This window comes from Aspergillus saccharolyticus (assembly GCF_003184585.1).
Source record: "Aspergillus saccharolyticus JOP 1030-1 unplaced genomic scaffold BP01scaffold_73, whole genome shotgun sequence".
Taxonomy (NCBI): domain Eukaryota; kingdom Fungi; phylum Ascomycota; class Eurotiomycetes; order Eurotiales; family Aspergillaceae; genus Aspergillus; species Aspergillus saccharolyticus.
Window position 1 is genome coordinate 1 of NW_020290683.1, and position 18,226 is coordinate 18,226.

The following is an 18,226-nucleotide window of genomic DNA, read 5'->3' on the forward strand; positions in this document are numbered from 1 at the left end:
GGGGGGAGGGGCGCGCTTGGATTGGAGCAGAGAAAAAGGAATGGAAGGAACGAAGTTAGTTTACTTGGATTGTTCGACGGGCACCCAAGCGGTAAGATACCATTAACCATGGTATTGGTACAGTCTACAGAGTACGGAGTACCTTACTACTAATCCACCCCCGTTTCAATTCCATGGCACCTTCAGGAGTCGCTCGACTGAACTGTGTACACTACTGTACTGTTCTGTGCGCAAGTCAAGATTGTGTGGGGCGACTGTCCATTCATTATTCAATCAATCAATACTATTGACCCATTCGAGCTTCTGCCCTGACGACCCCACTACGTTACCCATTAAAATGACTGGGAAGAAAGTAAGCAGTCCCTCTTCTCTTTTCATTAGTATTCTAGATTATTGTGGTTACAATCGGGCACCTCTCTCTCTTGGGTTTAGTAACGTATCAATAGCAACTTCTATCGTTCTCGATTACTCTGGATGGCTAGCGAACAGTTCCCGTAAGTGCCGGTTCCTAAGTGTCGGTCAGCGGAGGTTCAACTCAGGGGTAGCATACTGAGAAGAAGAGAATCTGGATGGGAGTCAGCGGATGTGAGTCTCCCAGCTACTCATCGCAATGAATTATGTCTACTATATCTTACAGTGGATCTATGCAGGATAAGTCACCGGCACTAAAGTGGGGGAAGCTAATTGGCCTACTTACCTTGTAGAAGATGAATTGACTTGATAACATCTCGCTACCCCGAGAGAGAGAGAGAGAGAGAGAGAGAGAGAGAGAAAGGAGGGGGTTGAGCTAGTTAGGGGGAATCGCTTATCACATCAATCACAGGATTTGTTTTGCATGGAGTATAATACTGTACATTCACCTTCTAGTCATCGAAAAGACAATCGGGCTTGTAAGGATGATGATATGTTTAGATGCATATCCAACTACTACTAAGAATACCATCAGTCAACCTTCCTTGGGGGCGCTTCCCGAGGGGCCAATTCCAGCTTCCCTGCCTTCCCCCCCCCCCCTTTTGACCCACACAGACACATATCCAGCAAACTACTCAGCACGGCGGCTAAAGTGGCTGCCTCTCAGGCTCAGAAAAAAAAACGTGCTGAGTAGGTAGGTATCTAGTCTACTCCATACCTCACAGCTGCAAGCAGTCATGGTGGTAATCATCCAACGGTGCTGCACAGGGTAGAACGAAGGCTCCATCCATGCCAAGACTACACATAAAACTAACGCGGGAAACAATCGTGAAGCATTCGCCCCCTTGTTTCAGGGTGAGCGCTTACCTTCCCACCAATGGCGACCCATGGGTATCCCATTTGGCCCGCACGGCTACCTTCCTAAGTACTGCCTGCCATGCTCGTCTCAACCTCTCTGCCTCTCAGTGGCCCCCAATCCAGGAAGAAAATAAAACCCACCGCACTGACTGGGCTTTTCCACTTCCTCCACCTTCCAGTTTTGCTTCTCACAGAAATTTGCTTTTGGTCTGTGCCCTTCCTTGCCTCCCCTTCCCACCAGCCCGCCTCCTCCTCCCCCCAGGGCTATAACGTATGGGTACTATTTGTATTGCTTATTGGGCAATGTACACCACAAGCCCTCAGGTATTCTGGTATGTCCCGCCACCTAAGGTATGTTATGTGATGTGATGTTATAGCTCGGGAAATGATGGCTGTGCTGTGACACGGTCACAGTGCTCATACGCTCATCTAGCTATCTTTACTGGAATTGGACTTCCACCTTCAACAGCTGGCAATTTGTATGTAGTCGGAAATATTGTCTGCACAATGCAGGGTTATCTGCAGGCATCCGAGCAGGCCAAAGGACTCTGGTCTCTCGCTTAGGTCTGTTTGCAACTGATATCGACTCAGGTTTTCCTTACGCAATCTCGCTTGGAACTGGGGGAGAATCGAATGCTGGAAGGACTCGTAGGGATTGACTTGCTAGGTAGGTTGTCCCTTCCAATACCCCATCCCCATTGGTGTTGTTTTCGTAGAAATATGTAGATGGACTCCGTACAGTGGTCACTCTCTCCCCTCGGACTTGCATAGACCCCATGCTATAATAATAGCATCTTAAGGCTCTGGTACACTGGTACTCCGACTCCCGAGCAGTCTTTCTCTTCTTACTCGTCCACAAGCTGCCCTGACAGCGACCAGGGGCAGCGCCAATAAGCGCCACTGAAGAATGAACCTGACTTGATGTACGTACCACAGCAAAGACTGCCCTCTTTCATCTTTCACCCTAACTCTTCTCTCGGGGTTTGTGCAGTCATTCGTCGAGTAGAGGTTGATGTCTCCGAGAATCGCATGCCTAGAAGGGTGCAACCGGCGCACACTCTTGAATCTGATCAGCTTGTCAGGCCCTACCTAATTGCTGGAATTGCCTATAACATGCAATGCATAAGATTCAGCACGGAACATCGCAATAAACTACACTTCTCATCTACCTCAGATACCGGCGAAAAAATAATCTACGGCGTATGTTAATTAAACTATCATATGGGAACCGGGAAGATGGGGTGGCATTCACTCAAGCTCATTTTTGAGACACGTAAATTTGGTCCGTGTGCAGTTTGGCCGTACCACGCGTATAAGGCTGCAATTACATGGGTTTTTGATCTGTCCATGGGTCTTTAGTGAAGACTGGATTAAACATTCTCCCTTACTATGGGCCTCGCAAACGGAAGCTTACACGCCCCGTATGAAGTCCCGAAGTCTAAGGTGATATCTCTGCCGCCCTCTTTGCCTTTATTCCACTGCAAGTTGGGCTCGAGAGCCAGAGCACAGTCGATCATATATAAGCTACCCATTGCGGACCAACTCGAACATGAACGAGTTGTTTCTAGTCCGGTTTGGAATCAGAATATCGTTGTTCAAGTCCGAGTCGCGGTGTTGAATATCTCGTACATCAACGGGACCGATCTGCGCAACCGAAAGATTGACCGGCAAAACGGCGAAGCTTAATTACAGTGCCCTCTGATTTGACCATCTGAGTTAGCGGCCATTTCCGAGATATGGTAGATCGTTGCGAACCCATTTGTCTTCCTTGCACGGCCCTTCATTTGCATGTGTTGATACTTAGGCACCATGACTTGGTATAACTACATCACGCGCGGCGGACAAAGGACCTTACCATGTTAGTTAGTCGATACCTTAGGTATACCTAGCGAGACCGTCATCATGCAGCACCGCCTTGTGATCATTGGCGCTCTAAGATTATGTAAAACTCCGGCTTCTCGGTCACCCCCAGGGTTAGGTACCCACTCCCCTGACTCGGCCGAAGCGAACATTTACAGTGCAAACTGCTGGAAAAGGGGCGAGGATGTACGGAGTACACAGTACACAGTAGGAGTACCGTGCTGCTGAGGTCCGATCCCGTCCAGTATTCAGAGGAAATCTACTTTTGCAAGAGCTCATGACATCAAAGCGTTGTCATTGCCCGGGATCGGTGGCAAGAGACCCTTTCACTGACCCTCCCAGAAAGAATTCTCCGATGACCCAGAGGCGGAGGCTGATTGCTCAATTGGGAGATCACCGAAGTCCAAGGTCCAGCTAGAAGGTGATTTGGTCTAAAATCCCCCGGCAGTGCAAAAAGGGGACAGTACGTATACTCTTCGGGTGCGCGGATAGTTACTTCAAAGTGATATCCCGACGAGGAGCGAAAACGCGAGATGAGGGAAAGGGCGTACGGAGAAGAAAAGCCCTTTGTGCAAGGCGACATACTCCGTACTGCTATCTGCTATGATGATGTGAAGTATCCTCCCAACCAACCCCCGCCCAGCGTATGGAGCAGTGGACTGACTAGTACTGGTAGGCTTCTAGACCTTAGAAAGTCGCTGCTACTAGTTCCGATTCGGCAATTGTACCTGATTCCGTCCGGTTCTTGGCGGGTGGTACTGGAATCATAAATTACCACCGTCGATAAACTAAACAATTAGTATGGGTACGGTACCCATTCTCAGAATCGTACTGTGTACATACTCAGTATGTACTTACTGTCAGTGTCAACACTGCTCAACTCATCCAATCTCGTTTGATCGTCCCATCCGGAAACCATCTAGAAGAGTCGGGCGCCATCGTATCTGCGTTAAGAGCATCTCGCGGCTGTCGCGATGAGGCTCGCCGTCGGGCTTTGGAAGCTGAGCCTACAATGATCTGAATAGAGTAAAGGCCAACGCTTGGTCCTTGTCCGTTCTCGATTTAGGCCATTGACTGATCCAAAAGATGTGACTTGAGGACGTGTGGGGATGTCGAGGCGTATCTATTGTCACTCGTTAGACTTGCTCTGAGCGATATATCAGGTGGGTAGACTTAACCTGGATGCGCTATACAGGAACTCGCATGCATTCGTCATGAGAGACACTACCAGAGCCATCTTGCTACGATATTCCCATATGCGAGAGTGCCTTAGGCCAGTGTGATAAGGCCTCTCTGGCTTGTTTTCCTTCAAGTAGATATTACTATTGATCTGCGTTTCAGACGAACAATAGGACGTAGGCCGGTCCGTATCCATCTTGGCCTGGCTGGGCCGTGGCCAAGCAAGGCGATTTGGAGAGGACGAATAACCTCAAAGGAAGTTCCGGATATATCGGCCTGGGGGGGCTGATCAGCGCTATTGTTGCGTTGCGTTGCCCTTTCGTGTAAACCTCGGGCGTTGTGGGATTGAGTAGCTTCGACCACCACGGCTGGTGATCCGGCAAGTTGACCCGTGAACTAGTTATTCGTTACTTCGTAGTTTTCTCCGTCCATCTAGACCATGAATCATGTCGGCTCACACAATCTTGACACAAAGTATAGGATGAACCGATCACTCAAGACACTAAGGTGTAAACTTACTTCGTGGTTTTTGCGCCCGCTGTGATTTGTCGCCGAACACCGCGATAGAAGGTCCGATACTATTTACTCGACTATCAGAAGCCTGAAAAAACCAAAGTGGCCTGAGTCTGTTTCTTGGTGGAGGTGGAGCCCTGAGACGAAAAAGTGCATGCAGGCAAGTTAGTAGGTGAGATGAATCCGTAGACACGTTCTAGTATGAGCTACACAGTAGGATGGGGTGGGTGGTGCCCGGCTCAGAATTGGGTTGGTTACATGCAGAATCTGAAACGACGACAAGCAGTGATTGACGAAGTCCCTCTCTTTTCCTCTCTCTCTCTCTCTCTCTCTCCTCTCTCCATCTCGGCATTTCACACATGGCCCGGGCTTTTTACCCAGTTAGTGACAAGGTGACTGACTAATGAAACAATTCCCCAGCCTCAAGCATTGACGGAACAAATCACATCGACAGGTACCTGACGAGTAGCTTAAGTGACCCCGTTCCCCTTCAACGCCCGCCCACGGTTTAATCTGTACGGTGACGGGAGAGAAAAAACTCCCACTCTCTTTCATCACTCCCCAACGCACTAAACCTATTATTATCAGGTCACTCATGCAGGTACCCAGGTACCCCGGCACAGTGGGTTGAAAGGGAACAGAACTGCTTGTTCTTGGTGGAGCCCCCAGGAACAATGATCCATTCGCTTGCTCGTAACCATTGAACCGCAAAACTCAATCATATCATCGGATGTTCGATTTCCCCCTAATTCCGTCTAGCCCTGAAGCTCTTCCGAGCAAGGGAAATCGGCGAAGAAAATAGGGGCAAAAGGCCCCAGTCGAGCTACAAGCTAAGACTAATGTGGAACCAAACATGAAAAACGAATGCACAAAAAGAAGAAAGAAAGATATAAACCAACTATCGAAGGCAGAGAGGGGGAAAGAAAAACAAGGAAGTTAAAACTGAGGTACTAACTTATCCAAGAGGCTCAAGAGAACTTCCTTCTTATCATGGTAGTAGTCCATACATTCAACTATCATACAAGTCTCCGTAGAAATCAAAGCAATTCAGGTCATTTACTTAGTCTGGCCTTCTTCAAGCAGGACGCGTCGCTTTGAACCGCACCAAACCGCTAACCACCAAATTTCCACACGCTCTGGTTCTATTTTTATAGGTGATAAGGAACTCAGGATTGATCAAGGGATGGCCATGCCTCAAGTGCATCTCAAATGGCGCTATGGAACGAGCTGTAGCCAACCACTACAATTGATTCTTGTTATTTCTCCAGACTCCATGCATATCCAAACCCCAAAACATGCTAAACGAAGCGATCTGTCTCAGGTTCGGGGGTCTCCCCTTCTCAAACGTTAGCTCGACTCGGAGAATTCACCACATTTGGAACAATTCCACGCTAAAGGTACGTGCTTCGCAGCCCCGGTTGAAGGGTTGGCAGAATAAGGTTTGCGCAATCAAGTTGGAAGTCCTATACTAGTACTTCATGAACTCAACAACGCAAGATGGAGTTCCGCACCATCCAAGTGCATCCGATACGAGAGGAGTCGTGGTGAGAACTCTGTCTATCTCCCAACTTGGCACGAGTCAGGGATACTCGAAACATCCTATCACACTGTCGGTGGGGGCGCTCGTGTTCGCGAAAAGGGGTCAAGGCGAACTGGTGAAACAGATTGACAGTTCGAGGCCACTCGAATGATGACCAGCAACTACAGCCCCTCTCTTCACAAGATCACTATCGAGGCAAACATGCACCCTGAGCTAAAGGCTCGATGAACAACAGTGGCATGGTTTGAGCGCAAAAGAGGCGAGGAAACGCAGGCGCGATGCATGTCACCCTTAGTTGTCAGGTGTCATGGATCAACATTGCGACTAGCGACGTCCTCTGCCTCTGCCTCTGCCTCTGCCTCTGCCTCTGCTGCCGCCCCTGCCTCTGCTTGACCGTCCCGATCCCTGGATAGCGGCTACGTCATGTTTGCTCAGGTTCAAGGTTCCGCCTGCGAACTTTCCGATGGAAGGCCCTCCAACACCACGTTCTCGCCTTTTGGAGCTGTTGGCATTCGCCTTGGGTGTCGGCTTCTCAAGGATAATTCCATTTTCCCTGGCTTCCTTCCGACGCTTGTTCTCCTTCATTTCAGCCTTAGCTTGGATGCCTCTCCTATGAGAAGAAGGCATCCTTTGCTTGTATAGGGATTCTTTAGACCCCAGTTCCTGCATCCGCAAATCGAGAGCCTTGAGACGATTCTTGCCCGTCGGAGCAAGATCGGACGCGGACTCGAGAAGATGGGATTCTTTGAGAAGACGTTGTAGAGCAAGATCATTTTTTAAATGATCCGCATCAATCTCATTTTCATCCTTGTCACTTTCGGTCTCTCTCTTCGGCGATTTAGCTGGGGTCCGGTCGACGAGGGAAGATGGCGGTTTGGCAGTCTGCATCAGCGTTAGGATACTTGAGAGCAATAACGGATGGAAAAAGATTACTAGTGTTTCCTACCATAAATGCCTTGCGAGCTTTCTTGTCCATCAAATCCAGAGATTTTGCATCGCAATGCTCGACTATCTGAACCACCTCCGGTCCATCTTCACCTTCGCTCAAACCGTCCCAATTCGACCCAGTGTCAGAAAGCTCCGAGGCCTCCTCGTCGCTCTCCCCTTCGGCGTCATCGCGGCGGGTAATCTGCGCCCCAGGGACATCCAGCGGCTGGAATTGGGCTTCAAAGAATTTGCGAAAAATATCATGAGAAGACTCGGTATTTGTCTGCGGCGTCTCTTCATCGTCAAAAGTTGTAGCTCTCGGCACAATAGCTGTATCTCTCTTCCTTTTTCCAATCATCTCTATAAGCCCTTGTTCTGCTCGTGGGGTCGCAGTGAGGATTCGACTCCTTATCAAGATGTAGAATCAGAAAAAGTCCATTTGACAAACGAGACTAACCGGGTTCTTGCTTATGTCATCTGTTATCGCGGTAACTTAACTTAGATCACGTGTGATAAGATAGGCTCAACCCCTCGTCGGATTTCCACATGAGCCGCAGCGGCCGTCACAAGAAGGCATTGAACAAGCATTGAACAAGCATTGAGCTAGACAAAATGACCAAATTCCGTCCATGCATTGATCTTCACTCGGGTCAAGTCAAGCAAATTGTGGGGGGGACTCTTAGTGATGTGGCCGCCGATCTGAAGACAAATTATGTCTCCAAGCTGCCTGCCAGTCACTATGCTGAATTATATCGAAAGCACGATTTGCGTGGGGGGCACGTCGTGATGCTGGGCCCAGGCAATGATGAAGCAGCGCATGAGGCACTTCGAACTTGGCCGAATGGACTACAAGTGGCGGGAGGAATCACGGATAAGAATGCTCAATACTGGATTGATCAGGGTGCCGAGAAGGTGAGCTCTATACTTGCAGTTTCCGCCTAACAAAGTGGAACCAATTTGCAGTGCTGTGCCCTTTGGTTCTGCATCGCTCATGACACTATGGAACACTATAAATCACATGTCCCTTTCACGGTTATTCCCTGATCTCTTTAGAATTCCTTCAAACATCTGCGCTGGCAATTTGCTGTGTCTTGACCTTTTCATGACTAACCTGCACTCGCAGGTGATCATCACCTCGTTCCTCTTCCCAGAGGGAAAGTTCTCCAAAGAACGACTTGAGTCCGTTCTCTCTGCGCTTGGGGGCGATCGGTCAAAGCTGGTCTTGGATTTGAGTTGCCGTAGAAAGGACAACACATGGTTCGTAGCTATGAATCGCTGGCAGACCATTACCGAGATGGAAATCAATCAAGGCAAGTCTTCTCCCTTTGATCACGTCAAGCTGCTCTTCCTTGCTTGCTCTTGTTGTGAATGGCAACAGCTGAGCAGGTACTGAGCATGGTTCGTGATCGCAATCTCGGACGCTCGGTTGTCTCTGTCTGGGGTCAAGCTTCGAAGCTAACTGAAACAGAGTCAATCTCGATGCTAGAGCCTTACTGCTCTGAATTCCTTATTCATGCCGCAGATGTAGAGGGGCTGCAGCAGGGTGTTGACGAAGATCTCATTGCCAGGTTAGCCCAGTGGTGCACAATTCCCGTGACCTATGCTGGTGGCGCTCGAAGCTTGCAGGATCTGGAAATGGTTCATGCCAGCAGTCAAGGGAAAGTTGATTTGACTATTGGTAGTGCTTTGGATATTTTTGGGGGTTGCGGGGTAACTTTTGCTGAGTGTATAGAGTGGAACGGGTCACATTAAATACAATTTACTAAAAGGAGGCATGTCATTTTCTAGTCAGATCGAGTCATTGGGGATACGTTTCTAGACAAGGCAGCTCGACTGTGGAGGTATAAGTTCACAAAAGTTGATACCACAATCGAAATCCTGTTCACCCTGACACGGTACTATACATAGAGTATGCGGAGATTATAGTCCATATACTCACTGAATTCTCCCATCGTATTAATTCTCCTTTAATGATTATAATGGAAGAAGAAACAAAAAACAAGGTAAATCGACCTATACTCCGTATATTTGTTCTCTGGAATGACGCGGCTACTAACGATTTGCAGGAGACCATTAACGCCGAATGCGGCTTAGTGCCGAGCTCCTTCACCCGCACCGCTTGAGATCCTCGACATCAGAGCTTCTACGGAACCTCAGTCTGCACCGCAGTCAATCCACTCTCCTTATCTGTACACGTCTTATTTATCTTTCAAGATCAACTCATATACAATACAGAATACCTACAGTGCCCAGCTCTCATACAGCCGAACCCGCCTGCTCAACCTCATTCGTATCGTCAGCCTACGGTTATCGCCCATTCCACCCTCAACCCACAAGATGAAGCCTGTTGTGTCTCTCCTGAACGCATGGTCCTGGTAAAGACAGATTCCTAGCAATTATCACAGTAGATTTATCCTATAGACTAACATATTTCTCCTTAGTGTGGTCATTTCTCTCTTCGCAATCATCATTCTCTCAGTCCTCGGGTCACTATTCCAAGTATGACATCTTCACATCCCACGAGACTCTCGCTCCCACGATCCATCCTGAACAAACCGCTAACCAGACGGCTTTGAAAAACAGCGGGAACACCACAGCTTCACTGGCGGCGAAGAAGAACCGGAGAATGGCGCCGCCGTCGCCGCCTCCATCTACACCGCTGTCCTTGTATACCTCGTACGTCCACCTTCCACCAGTTCCGACTACCGGGGAAATGAAACCCTGCCATGGCACATGCTAACATTCGGTATCATTTTTCTCTCTGCACAGGCATTCTTTGTTTTTTGCGCTTTCCAGGCCTATCTGCACACGAGAAGCCGCAGGGGCGGTGCTATATCCTTGAGCTAAATCAGGACTCACTCCTTTCCAAACTCCTGCTTGCCTTGCGTGCACCACAGCCTATCCCACCTCGCGACCGGTTTAGGCTTTTATATTCTGGAACGAACGCCATCCGATCGTGTGCGGGTCTTCACCGTTTTGCTCCGGAGCTCGAGGATTAATGGTCTTATGATTAAGGCGCTGGCGGCTGCATCTTTCGACCCCCTCTTCAAACAGTTGCGCGCTGTGTACACTTTAATCCCTGTCATGTTATATATGCAGACAGCCACCTATCTTGCATTACAGGGATAGAAAATGTTTTTTTTTTTTTTGCCCGACAATGAAGCAATCAGATCCTCCGTCCGCTTGCCCTCCCGAGCATGTATCCGATCCTCCTCACTCTTTGGTGATTGAAATTGTTCGTTCTTCATTCTTAATAGACCAATGAAGATGATGTATGCCGTGTTTGTATATATTATGCTAGTCCTCCAAAAGAGCGCCTTCGTTTTCTGCTTTGGTGTTTGCCATTTATGCCCTTACTCATGTATCTCTTCCGCGCCCTATACGCCCACACAATGAACATTTATATTTGGATTCCGTTCCCGAACACCGCACAATCATCATAATTCGTATAGAAATAGATCTCAAAACCACCTATTCTCGGCTTATTATATACAGCACATTCTATAAGTCATTGCCATCTTCGTAAGCAAGTAAGCCGGCCATTCCCGTCGCTGTGATAATCGGACAAAAGGAAGAGAATATATGTACTCCGTAGAAAAGGAAAAAAGTGCATAGCCGCCGCAAAGTGCTTTTGTTTAAACCGACACTCCATGAAACGCCCCTATGCGCACATCAACCCATCCATGGTCGAGATATAATAAGCACTTTTTGACAAATACCACAAAAAAAAAAGCGGAGTCTTCTTGAATCGAAACGCATTATGAGATTACAAATTAATCAGAGTTACCACCCGGGTACTGACTCCTTTATATCTCAAAACAAATCTTCGTCTTCAGTAGGGTCCAGCATCTTGGACATATACGGCCCATCCAGAGAGTAGCCGAGACGGGCGTAATAGCTGCGGACGCCTACTCCGGAAATGACGCTGATCTTCTGACTGCCGTGCTCCTCGCGGGCAATTCGCTCAGCCTCTTCCATGAGCAAGGTGCCGAATCCGCGGTGCTGGAACTTGCGCGGATCACGGCCGTGGAGGGGCACGGCGGAGCCGTAGACGTGCAGTTCCCGGACAATACTGGTCTGTTGACCAGTAAACTCGGGCCGGAAGGTGTGCGTAGCGCTACACTTACGGAGACGTAGGAGACCAATCAGAATGTCTTGCTTGGGGTCCTCGTAGGCCAGGAAGGTCTCCCAGCCTCCGTTGGCGTAATAATCGCGACGAACCAGCTCCACTTGCGAAGGTCGAATCTTGTTCTTGACTTCATTGATGCCCACCTCTCGGGTCCGAACATCGCGACAGGTTGTTCCAAAATCCTTCATGCGGGCCAAAGCGAGCTCCCGCAGGTTGCCGTTCTCGACACCGGAGGTGACGAGCGGCATGGGGATATCTCGCTGGACACGGTAGATACGGGTCCACGGAGGGACCAGAGCGAGAATGCGGGCAACGAGGTCGATCAGCGCGTTCGGGGTATAGTTCTTGTACCGACCAGTTCTCCATAGCTCGTAAAGACCAGTTCCACGGATGACGAGGGTGGGATAAAGCTTCAGACCGTCTGTTCGGAAGGCGGGATTTTCAAAGTATTCCTGGAACTGGAAGAGATCGCGCTCCATGCCCACGTTGGGAAGGTCGGGCATCATATGACTGACCACCTTGAAGCCGGCATCTTTCGCGAGCTTGAAAGTTTCCGCCACTGCGGCGACAGTGTGGCCTCTGTTCGTGTCTCGAGCAACATCTTCGTACAAACTCTGGACTCCAATCTCCAATCGCGTGCATCCATACCGGAGCATGCTGCTCAGATGGGTGTCCAAACAGTAATCTGGACGGGTCTCGATGGTGATACCAACGCATTTAATGTTACTCATCTCGCCAGCCTGCACCGCTTCGTCGACGTTGTCGGTTTGGTAGCCACTAAGGGCATTGTGGAGTTGAGCAACAAAAGTTTCTCGGTAGTCCTCCGGAAGCGACATGAATGTACCGCCCATGATGATATATTCTACCTTATCAACGCTGTGACCGAGAGACTTAATCTGATCCACGCGGCCTCGAGCCTGTTCGAAGGGATCATAACGGGCACGAATTGCACGCATGGAGGTGGGCTCGTAGCCAGTATAGGACTGCGTAGAATACTCGAAGTCGGAATCAGGACCACCAGGGCAGTAGACACAGATATTTCCCGTGTACGCGATATGGGGACAGCGGTGAGGTTTGCTCATGACCGCGACGACAGCGATACCGGAAGAAGTTCCTATCAATCATGGTTAGTCGATGCAGGCGATTTCCAAAGGCATAGGGAACCATACTAATAGGTTTTGCGATCAACTTGGGCAGAATATACTTCTTGTAGTGCTCGGGAACCGCAGCGATGATGGCCGTCAGTGGGGGTTGAGTGGATAAAGCATGCTTTTTGGCGATTTGACCCCGCAGCTTGTTGAGGTTGATATCTTTCCGCGGCTTGGTGGGATCCTTCTGTGATTCATGGTCCTGGATGAGGGCATTCGCAATATCGGAACAAGCTCGCATAAACCGTTCATTTTCCGAGGGCAGTTTGGCATTTTTCTTCGACTTCGCAGGTGGCGGCATCGTCATGGTGAGGGTCGCCATTGTTGTTTGGGGGGAGAGATGCGGGCGACGGGTCGCCAAGTGGGAATTTCCAGAGGGATGGGGTAATACTATATTCTCTTTTCTCGAAATTAGATGCGACCGAGCACTGATATGCGCGTGGGGGTAGAATGAGAGTTGGTAGACAATAGACTAATAGTAATAGGACGACGACCTGGTGACCCCCGGGAATGGCACGCGGCAAGCAATTGTAGCTGAAGAAAAAAAGCGGGAGTGATCCGAGGGAAGTTTTGGGGAGGGAAAAGAGGCAACTGACCGCCCGTGACAATTCGGATCCCGCTTAAAGCTTTGTCCCGAAAGTTCCCAAATCATCGCGTTTCTGACGGCCTCTTCCTGTCTTCTGCTTGATACTCTCTGTATTCTTTCCCCCTTCTTACCTCCCCTTTCTTTTCCTTAAACTCGTTAGGTGCTTCTCTTTGTTCTCTCTCGCGCTCCCCTCCTCTCCTCTCATTTCCTCCCCCCCCCAAAAGCCAAAATGCAGGCCTTCCGCCGTAACACCGCTTCTGCTCTTCGCAATGCTGCTGCCACGCAGCGCCGGGGATACGCAGCTTCGGCTAGCCCGATCTACTCTGAAACTGTGAACAACCTTCGCATTAACTCGGAGACCAAGGTGATCTTCCAGGGGTTCACTGGAAAGCAGGGAACGTATGTATCTCTGCCTATAGTGAAAAGATTATCAAGCATATATCGCTGACGTTGCGTTTTTCCCGTCCGCATGCAGTTTCCACGCCGAGCAAGCTATCGCCTACGGTACAGCTCCCTCCTCATCTTTGCAGGCGCCAAGCGGATTAGAGCTCTCTAGCACCCATATACGAGAAACTTACATCTGCTAGGTACCAAGGTCGTTGGTGGAACCAACCCCAAGAAGGCCGGATCCCTGCACCTCGACAGACCCGTTTTCGCCAACGTGAGCGAGGCTGTGAAGGAGACTGGTGCTACCGCTACTGCACTTTTCGTTCCGTAAGGATCCGGTGATGAAATGTGGGTTCACATGCTTGGTGCTGATATTAGCTCCTAGTCCTCCATTGGCTGCTAAGGGTATCGAGGAGGCCATCGAGGCCGAAATCCCTCTGGCTGTCTGGTATGTATCTTGTTGATCGTCAGGCAAGTGGGATGGCGCTGATCATTGCACAGTATCACCGAGGGTATTCCCCAGCACGGTATGTTTCTTGGAAATCGCCTGAGACAAGGATTCCTGTTCCGGACGGATAACTGATAAAGGGGCGGTGTCTAGACATGGTTCGTATCACGGACATCCTGAAGACGCAGAACAAGACCCGTCTGGTGGGTCCTAACTGCCCTGGTATCATCGCTCCCGTAAGTGCCCAAACCACTAAAGATCCCTGCGCTCGGCAGATTCCTGGTAATAACATCTGGTGTCATTCGATGTGCTAGGGCCAATGCAAGATTGGCATTATGCCTGGATTCATCCACAAGCGTGGCCGTGTCGGTATTGTTTCCCGTTCCGGTACCCTGACCTACGAGGCCGTCAACCAGACCACCCAGGCTGGTTTGGGTCAGTCTTTGGTCGTTGGTATCGGTGGTGACCCCTTCTCCGGCACCAACTTCATCGACTGCTTGAAGATCTTCCTCGAGGACCCCGAGACTGATGGTATCATCATGATTGGTGAGATTGGTGGTAGCGCCGAGGAGGACGCCGCCGAGTTCCTCAAGGCGAACAACAAGTACAACAAGCCTGCTGTTGGCTTTATTGCCGGTATCAGTGCTCCCCCGGGCCGCCGCATGGGTCACGCCGGTGCCATTGTCAGCGGCGGTAAGGGTGGCGCTGACTCGAAGATCTCTGCCTTGGAGAAGGCTGGTGTCATTGTCGAGAGAAGTCCCGCTGCTCTTGGCAAGGCCTTATTGGCCGAATTTGTCAAGAGGGACCTGGTCTAGATTGAGTGATCCTCCCTCTGCATCAAGCGGCAATATGACATAACCCTACTGCTGTCTCTGGATGATAAGAGCGATTTTTTTTCTGTATCAATCAGGCAGACATATGGATGATGTCGTGCTTCCGCTCAACCTTTCCGTTTATCACTCAGACGACCTTTTTTCCTCCTTATTTGGCCGAGCCGTGGTGGCTGTTGTGTATTTTCTATCTTGATCTCTTATCCCCCTCGTCGATATATTTCCTTTGTTTAGAAGATGCAAGGCAATAATTAGGTCTGGTGTGTAAATTTGATTAATTACTCGCAGCCCCTCGTGCTTCCCACTACGATGGAGTAACTTACTCTATCTCCGCCAAGCAAGCAAGCATCGGCCAGGCCGGACAGCGGTTTTCTGACCCGGTCCTTGCCGTGTTGTGGGAACGTTGAATGTTCACGGCCTTCCAATTCACGGGCGTAGATGTGGCTCACAAAGGTGGTCAACTTCAACTTTTTTGAACACGCACAACTAGACCAAAAATCCATGTCATTCCCAAGTGCTCGAATCGCAATGTCAAGACTGCCTCCAAGAACCCGACTTGGGCTTGTCTTGTCACGGTGGATTCCCGAGAGCTGGATGTTCGGCTTCCTGCGCTTACTCCGGAGCTGAGTCCAAACACGAAGTACAGACGAGTAGACGCCATCGGCAGGCTTCAGCCTACCTCGACAGGAGCCGTGCTCGTGTTGCGCATTGGCCGAGTGAGATGATTTCTGCGGTTCAAAGGCAGGTTGTCGCTGTCCCCACAGTCCACCGGTTTTTGGACCGCCCGGCCTTGACATCGTATGAGGGTGTCGCTCGCGACTCGGGACTCACTTGCTTCTTGACCTCGATTGATCCTTTGATGCATACGTACTTCACAGCTCTCTGCCCGAAGAAGAAGAGATTGACCTTGTTTACCAGGGTCCCTATGATGACGTTGGATCACAATGGAAGCACGGGTGGAGGTGGTGGAGGTGGTGGAGCCTTGGACCCTGGTCATCGATTGTGATACTACGAAAAAATGATGAATGGGGCCAAGGGAGGGAAGAGGGAGGGAGGGAGGGGAGACTGAGACTAGATTGATTGCATTTGCCCCTCTCGTTTCGAAGGTCTGCCGTGCAGCTGCAGCCAAGTCTCACCAGTGTGATGGGGCTGCCAGAAGCAGAGCTTGCAACTTGTCGTTGGTCGACTGAGCATTTGGAGTCCCATCGATTGGTTTCATTTGCAGAAGGCGATAACTTATAAAGCCCTTGCCGTGCTCTTCGGCAATTCGTCACTGACTCAGGGGAGTAAGGGCAATCCACCGGTGATTGACTTGAAGCAAGAAGACGTTGACAAAAAGACCGGTTGGATCACATTCGGTATGGCAATCAGTCGTCACTTAACGAGCGATCATGGCAGCGGCAACCTTGAATAAAAAAGGTCGTAGTCATTCAAGCGAACACCACCGCTTCCGTTCAATAATAGTATGTTGGGACACGGATTCTCTTGGCTTGCAGAGCTCAATCTTGGGACCTAGATGCTATAGTCTGATTGTGCTCGTGAAGATAGATGCGATTGTAGCCAAGAGTCACTTATGATGTGGTCGTGATAAGACCCGTAGCGCTAATTAGTCAATGCCAATGCGATGTAGTCCAAGGAAAGACGGTGCGTGATGTGTGAGTTGGAATATACTCTGGGCAGTACGGAGCTATCCACGGCATGGAAGCTACCATTAATATGGTTATTTCGAGCAAGCTACTCCGTCTATCGTCCTACATTGCCAGTCTAATACATACCGCGCATGATCTTGCCCAGGCCCAATTCAAATCAACGGAGTAAGTAATGATGATTTGAAGGTTGAAAGACACTAACTACTCCGTTAAGGTACTCCTCCGTCCTTCCTTCTCAGCCACCGCAAGCCAGCCGGGGGCTTGGCGCGGACGGTGTCGATCCCTTTTGATTTTTCTGACTCTCCACTTCTCTAAAGTTAACCTCGTTAATCGGTCGAACTAGTCATTGCACCATCCAATTAGTCTGGAGGATCACACCGTCTATCAATCTTTCCTCGCCCTGATCTTCTTCAACCTCCTGCTTCTGCTTCTGCTTCTTCCTCCCCTGTTCTGGCTCCTCCGGATCTACTTGTTCGCCAAGTCTGATCCAGTGGATAGGAGGTCCCCCCTCCCCGGGTCAGAGCTCGACAACTCCTTGATTCTCTACTAACTAACCGTCATAATTTATCCCTCTCTTGTCGCTCGTTCTTCCTGTCTCTCCCCTTAACCCCTCGGCTAGCTTACTATATTTAGTTCACATCACTTCCCTCGTCGATGTGATACCGGTTTTAGGCCTACTGATGGCGACCGAGACGATTTGCCTTCTTGGGGCAAGCCCAGGAGCGTCAACATCATCACATTGCTCCGCAATTGTCCCAATCGAGCAATGCACTATTTGTGATCTGTCTCCCTATCCTGCTCTGCTGTCAAGCTCCTTGCAATACATCATTTGCTACATCCATGGATGTACCAAATGTCCTCGTCATCACGGGCTATTATTGCATACGCCGCACTTGGCCCTGTCCATCCACTACTATCCTGTAGATCTCTATCGTTGACCAGCCCTGACTGTCAGATATCATCAAACCGCTTCCATCAGTCATTTGTCTCTACTGCCCCCTATTCAGGGTCACATAATTAAGCTTAAGGTCAAAACTAGGCGTTGGGCTCCATCCAGGCCGTGATTGCCGCTGAAAATCCACCAGAGCTGAATTCCAGACTACGGCGGGCAAAGCCCCATGGAAAGTAGATCTTCCAACATCTTAGCAACGGGTCTGCGGGGCCGGCCATCATGTCAAGGTTAAGGCAGCATCTCGGAGGCACTGGGCACCGGTTTTCGGGTTGGCTGGACTCTTGCGTCCCTCGCCCGCCCTCTACACTGGGTGCGAATGGTGCCGATGTAGATCCCCGAGATCCATGCAGATCCTCAGAATCAGAAGATTGCCAATTCATGGTCATATCGGTCTATTCTACAACTTCTCAACCTATGCCCATCCTTTCCAGTTCACGAAGAACAAGGCCAGCATGACAGAACACCTTAGATCATAACCAGACGCTTATACCTACGCATTGCTGATTTGAAGTCCTCTATCGGCAGAGAAATGCTGAACCGCCCATGACCTTGCCAAGGACAATCACGCCTCGAAGTGAATCCTGTATTATGAGCACACACGTGTAAGACTCCGAGTCCGTCGCTCGACAGTTTCGCCGAATGTGATCGTCCTTCGCCACAATGACCCGCCGGCTTTGATACCGCCGTCTCTCAATAGCCTGTTCAAACTTCTGAATACTTGCTTCGATCTTTCTAGCTCCTGCGATGCATGACAGATGCGCCGGGTTACTGAAACACACCAATCCAATGTTGCAGGTGGATTGCATTCG

The 18,226-nt window shown here is 49.9% G+C and overlaps 6 protein-coding genes across 6 annotated transcripts; 3 read left to right on the forward strand and 3 right to left on the reverse strand.

Annotated features, from left to right (window-relative positions):
• Window positions 1–6,685: 6,685 nt before the first annotated feature.
• BP01DRAFT_308623 (uncharacterized protein) lies at window positions 6,686–7,646 on the reverse strand (the record flags this gene model as incomplete). Its single annotated transcript, XM_025572351.1, has 2 exons — window positions 6,686–7,243; window positions 7,308–7,646. The coding sequence occupies 2 exons, from the start codon at window positions 7,644–7,646 to the stop codon at window positions 6,686–6,688; spliced, it is 897 nt and encodes a 298-aa protein (XP_025426275.1).
• Window positions 7,647–7,852: 206 nt separating this feature from the next.
• BP01DRAFT_419533 (1-(5-phosphoribosyl)-5- ((5-phosphoribosylamino)methylideneamino)imidazole-4-carboxamide isomerase HIS6) lies at window positions 7,853–9,123 on the forward strand. Its single transcript, XM_025579412.1, has 3 exons — window positions 7,853–8,200; window positions 8,412–8,598; window positions 8,757–9,123. The coding sequence occupies exons 1-3, from the start codon at window positions 7,901–7,903 to the stop codon at window positions 9,038–9,040; spliced, it is 771 nt and encodes a 256-aa protein (XP_025426276.1). The 5' UTR covers window positions 7,853–7,900; the 3' UTR covers window positions 9,041–9,123.
• Window positions 9,124–9,434: 311 nt separating this feature from the next.
• Window positions 9,435–10,411, forward strand: BP01DRAFT_361364 (uncharacterized protein). Its single transcript, XM_025576131.1, has 4 exons — window positions 9,435–9,663; window positions 9,730–9,787; window positions 9,872–9,964; window positions 10,058–10,411. Exons 1-4 carry the CDS (start codon window positions 9,626–9,628, stop codon window positions 10,133–10,135), a joined length of 267 nt encoding a protein of 88 aa, XP_025426277.1. The 5' UTR covers window positions 9,435–9,625; the 3' UTR covers window positions 10,136–10,411.
• Window positions 10,412–10,717: 306 nt separating this feature from the next.
• On the reverse strand, window positions 10,718–13,085 carry BP01DRAFT_395969 (Elongator subunit ELP3). Its single transcript, XM_025578441.1, has 2 exons — window positions 12,587–13,085; window positions 10,718–12,531 (listed from the first exon to the last, which is right to left on the reverse strand). The coding sequence occupies exons 1-2, from the start codon at window positions 12,885–12,887 to the stop codon at window positions 11,102–11,104; spliced, it is 1,731 nt and encodes a 576-aa protein (XP_025426278.1). The 5' UTR covers window positions 12,888–13,085; the 3' UTR covers window positions 10,718–11,101.
• Window positions 13,086–13,246: 161 nt separating this feature from the next.
• BP01DRAFT_361366 (succinate--CoA ligase (GDP-forming) subunit alpha) lies at window positions 13,247–15,103 on the forward strand. Its single transcript, XM_025576132.1, has 7 exons — window positions 13,247–13,550; window positions 13,627–13,655; window positions 13,739–13,865; window positions 13,924–13,986; window positions 14,040–14,065; window positions 14,140–14,222; window positions 14,301–15,103. Exons 1-7 carry the CDS (start codon window positions 13,381–13,383, stop codon window positions 14,799–14,801), a joined length of 999 nt encoding a protein of 332 aa, XP_025426279.1. The 5' UTR covers window positions 13,247–13,380; the 3' UTR covers window positions 14,802–15,103.
• Window positions 15,068–15,613, reverse strand: BP01DRAFT_369995 (uncharacterized protein; the record flags this gene model as incomplete). The annotated part of the gene is made up of 2 exons (XM_025576577.1): window positions 15,068–15,073; window positions 15,140–15,613. 2 exons carry the CDS (start codon window positions 15,611–15,613, stop codon window positions 15,068–15,070), a joined length of 480 nt encoding a protein of 159 aa, XP_025426280.1.
• Window positions 15,614–18,226: the final 2,613 nt, after the last annotated feature.

What these genes read in the sequence shown, in the direction of transcription:
- BP01DRAFT_361364 (XM_025576131.1), top strand. Translation starts at nt 9,626, where the DNA reads ATGAAGCCTGTTGTGTCTCTCCTGAACGCATGGTCCTG. An exon ending in TCCTCGGGTCACTATTCCAA is followed by an intron (nt 9,788 to 9,871) that starts GTATGACATCTT and finishes TTTGAAAAACAG; the next exon opens with CGGGAACACCACAGCTTCAC. An exon ending in CCGCTGTCCTTGTATACCTC is followed by an intron (nt 9,965 to 10,057) that starts GTACGTCCACCT and finishes CTCTCTGCACAG; the next exon opens with GCATTCTTTGTTTTTTGCGC.
- BP01DRAFT_419533 (XM_025579412.1), top strand. Translation starts at nt 7,901, where the DNA reads ATGACCAAATTCCGTCCATGCATTGATCTTCACTCGGGTCAAGTCAAG. An exon ending in TTGATCAGGGTGCCGAGAAG is followed by an intron (nt 8,201 to 8,411) that starts GTGAGCTCTATA and finishes CTGCACTCGCAG; the next exon opens with GTGATCATCACCTCGTTCCT. An exon ending in CGAGATGGAAATCAATCAAG is followed by an intron (nt 8,599 to 8,756) that starts GCAAGTCTTCTC and finishes TAACTGAAACAG; the next exon opens with AGTCAATCTCGATGCTAGAG.
- BP01DRAFT_395969 (XM_025578441.1), bottom strand. Translation starts at nt 12,887, where the DNA reads ATGGCGACCCTCACCATGACGATGCCGCCACCTGCGAAGTCGAAGAAA. An exon ending in GTTGATCGCAAAACCTATTA is followed by an intron (nt 12,532 to 12,586) that starts GTATGGTTCCCT and finishes CATGATTGATAG; the next exon opens with GAACTTCTTCCGGTATCGCT.
- BP01DRAFT_361366 (XM_025576132.1), top strand. Translation starts at nt 13,381, where the DNA reads ATGCAGGCCTTCCGCCGTAACACCGCTTCTGCTCTTCGCAATGCTGCT. An exon ending in TTCACTGGAAAGCAGGGAAC is followed by an intron (nt 13,551 to 13,626) that starts GTATGTATCTCT and finishes GTCCGCATGCAG; the next exon opens with TTTCCACGCCGAGCAAGCTA. An exon ending in CGAGGGTATTCCCCAGCACG is followed by an intron (nt 14,066 to 14,139) that starts GTATGTTTCTTG and finishes GGCGGTGTCTAG; the next exon opens with ACATGGTTCGTATCACGGAC.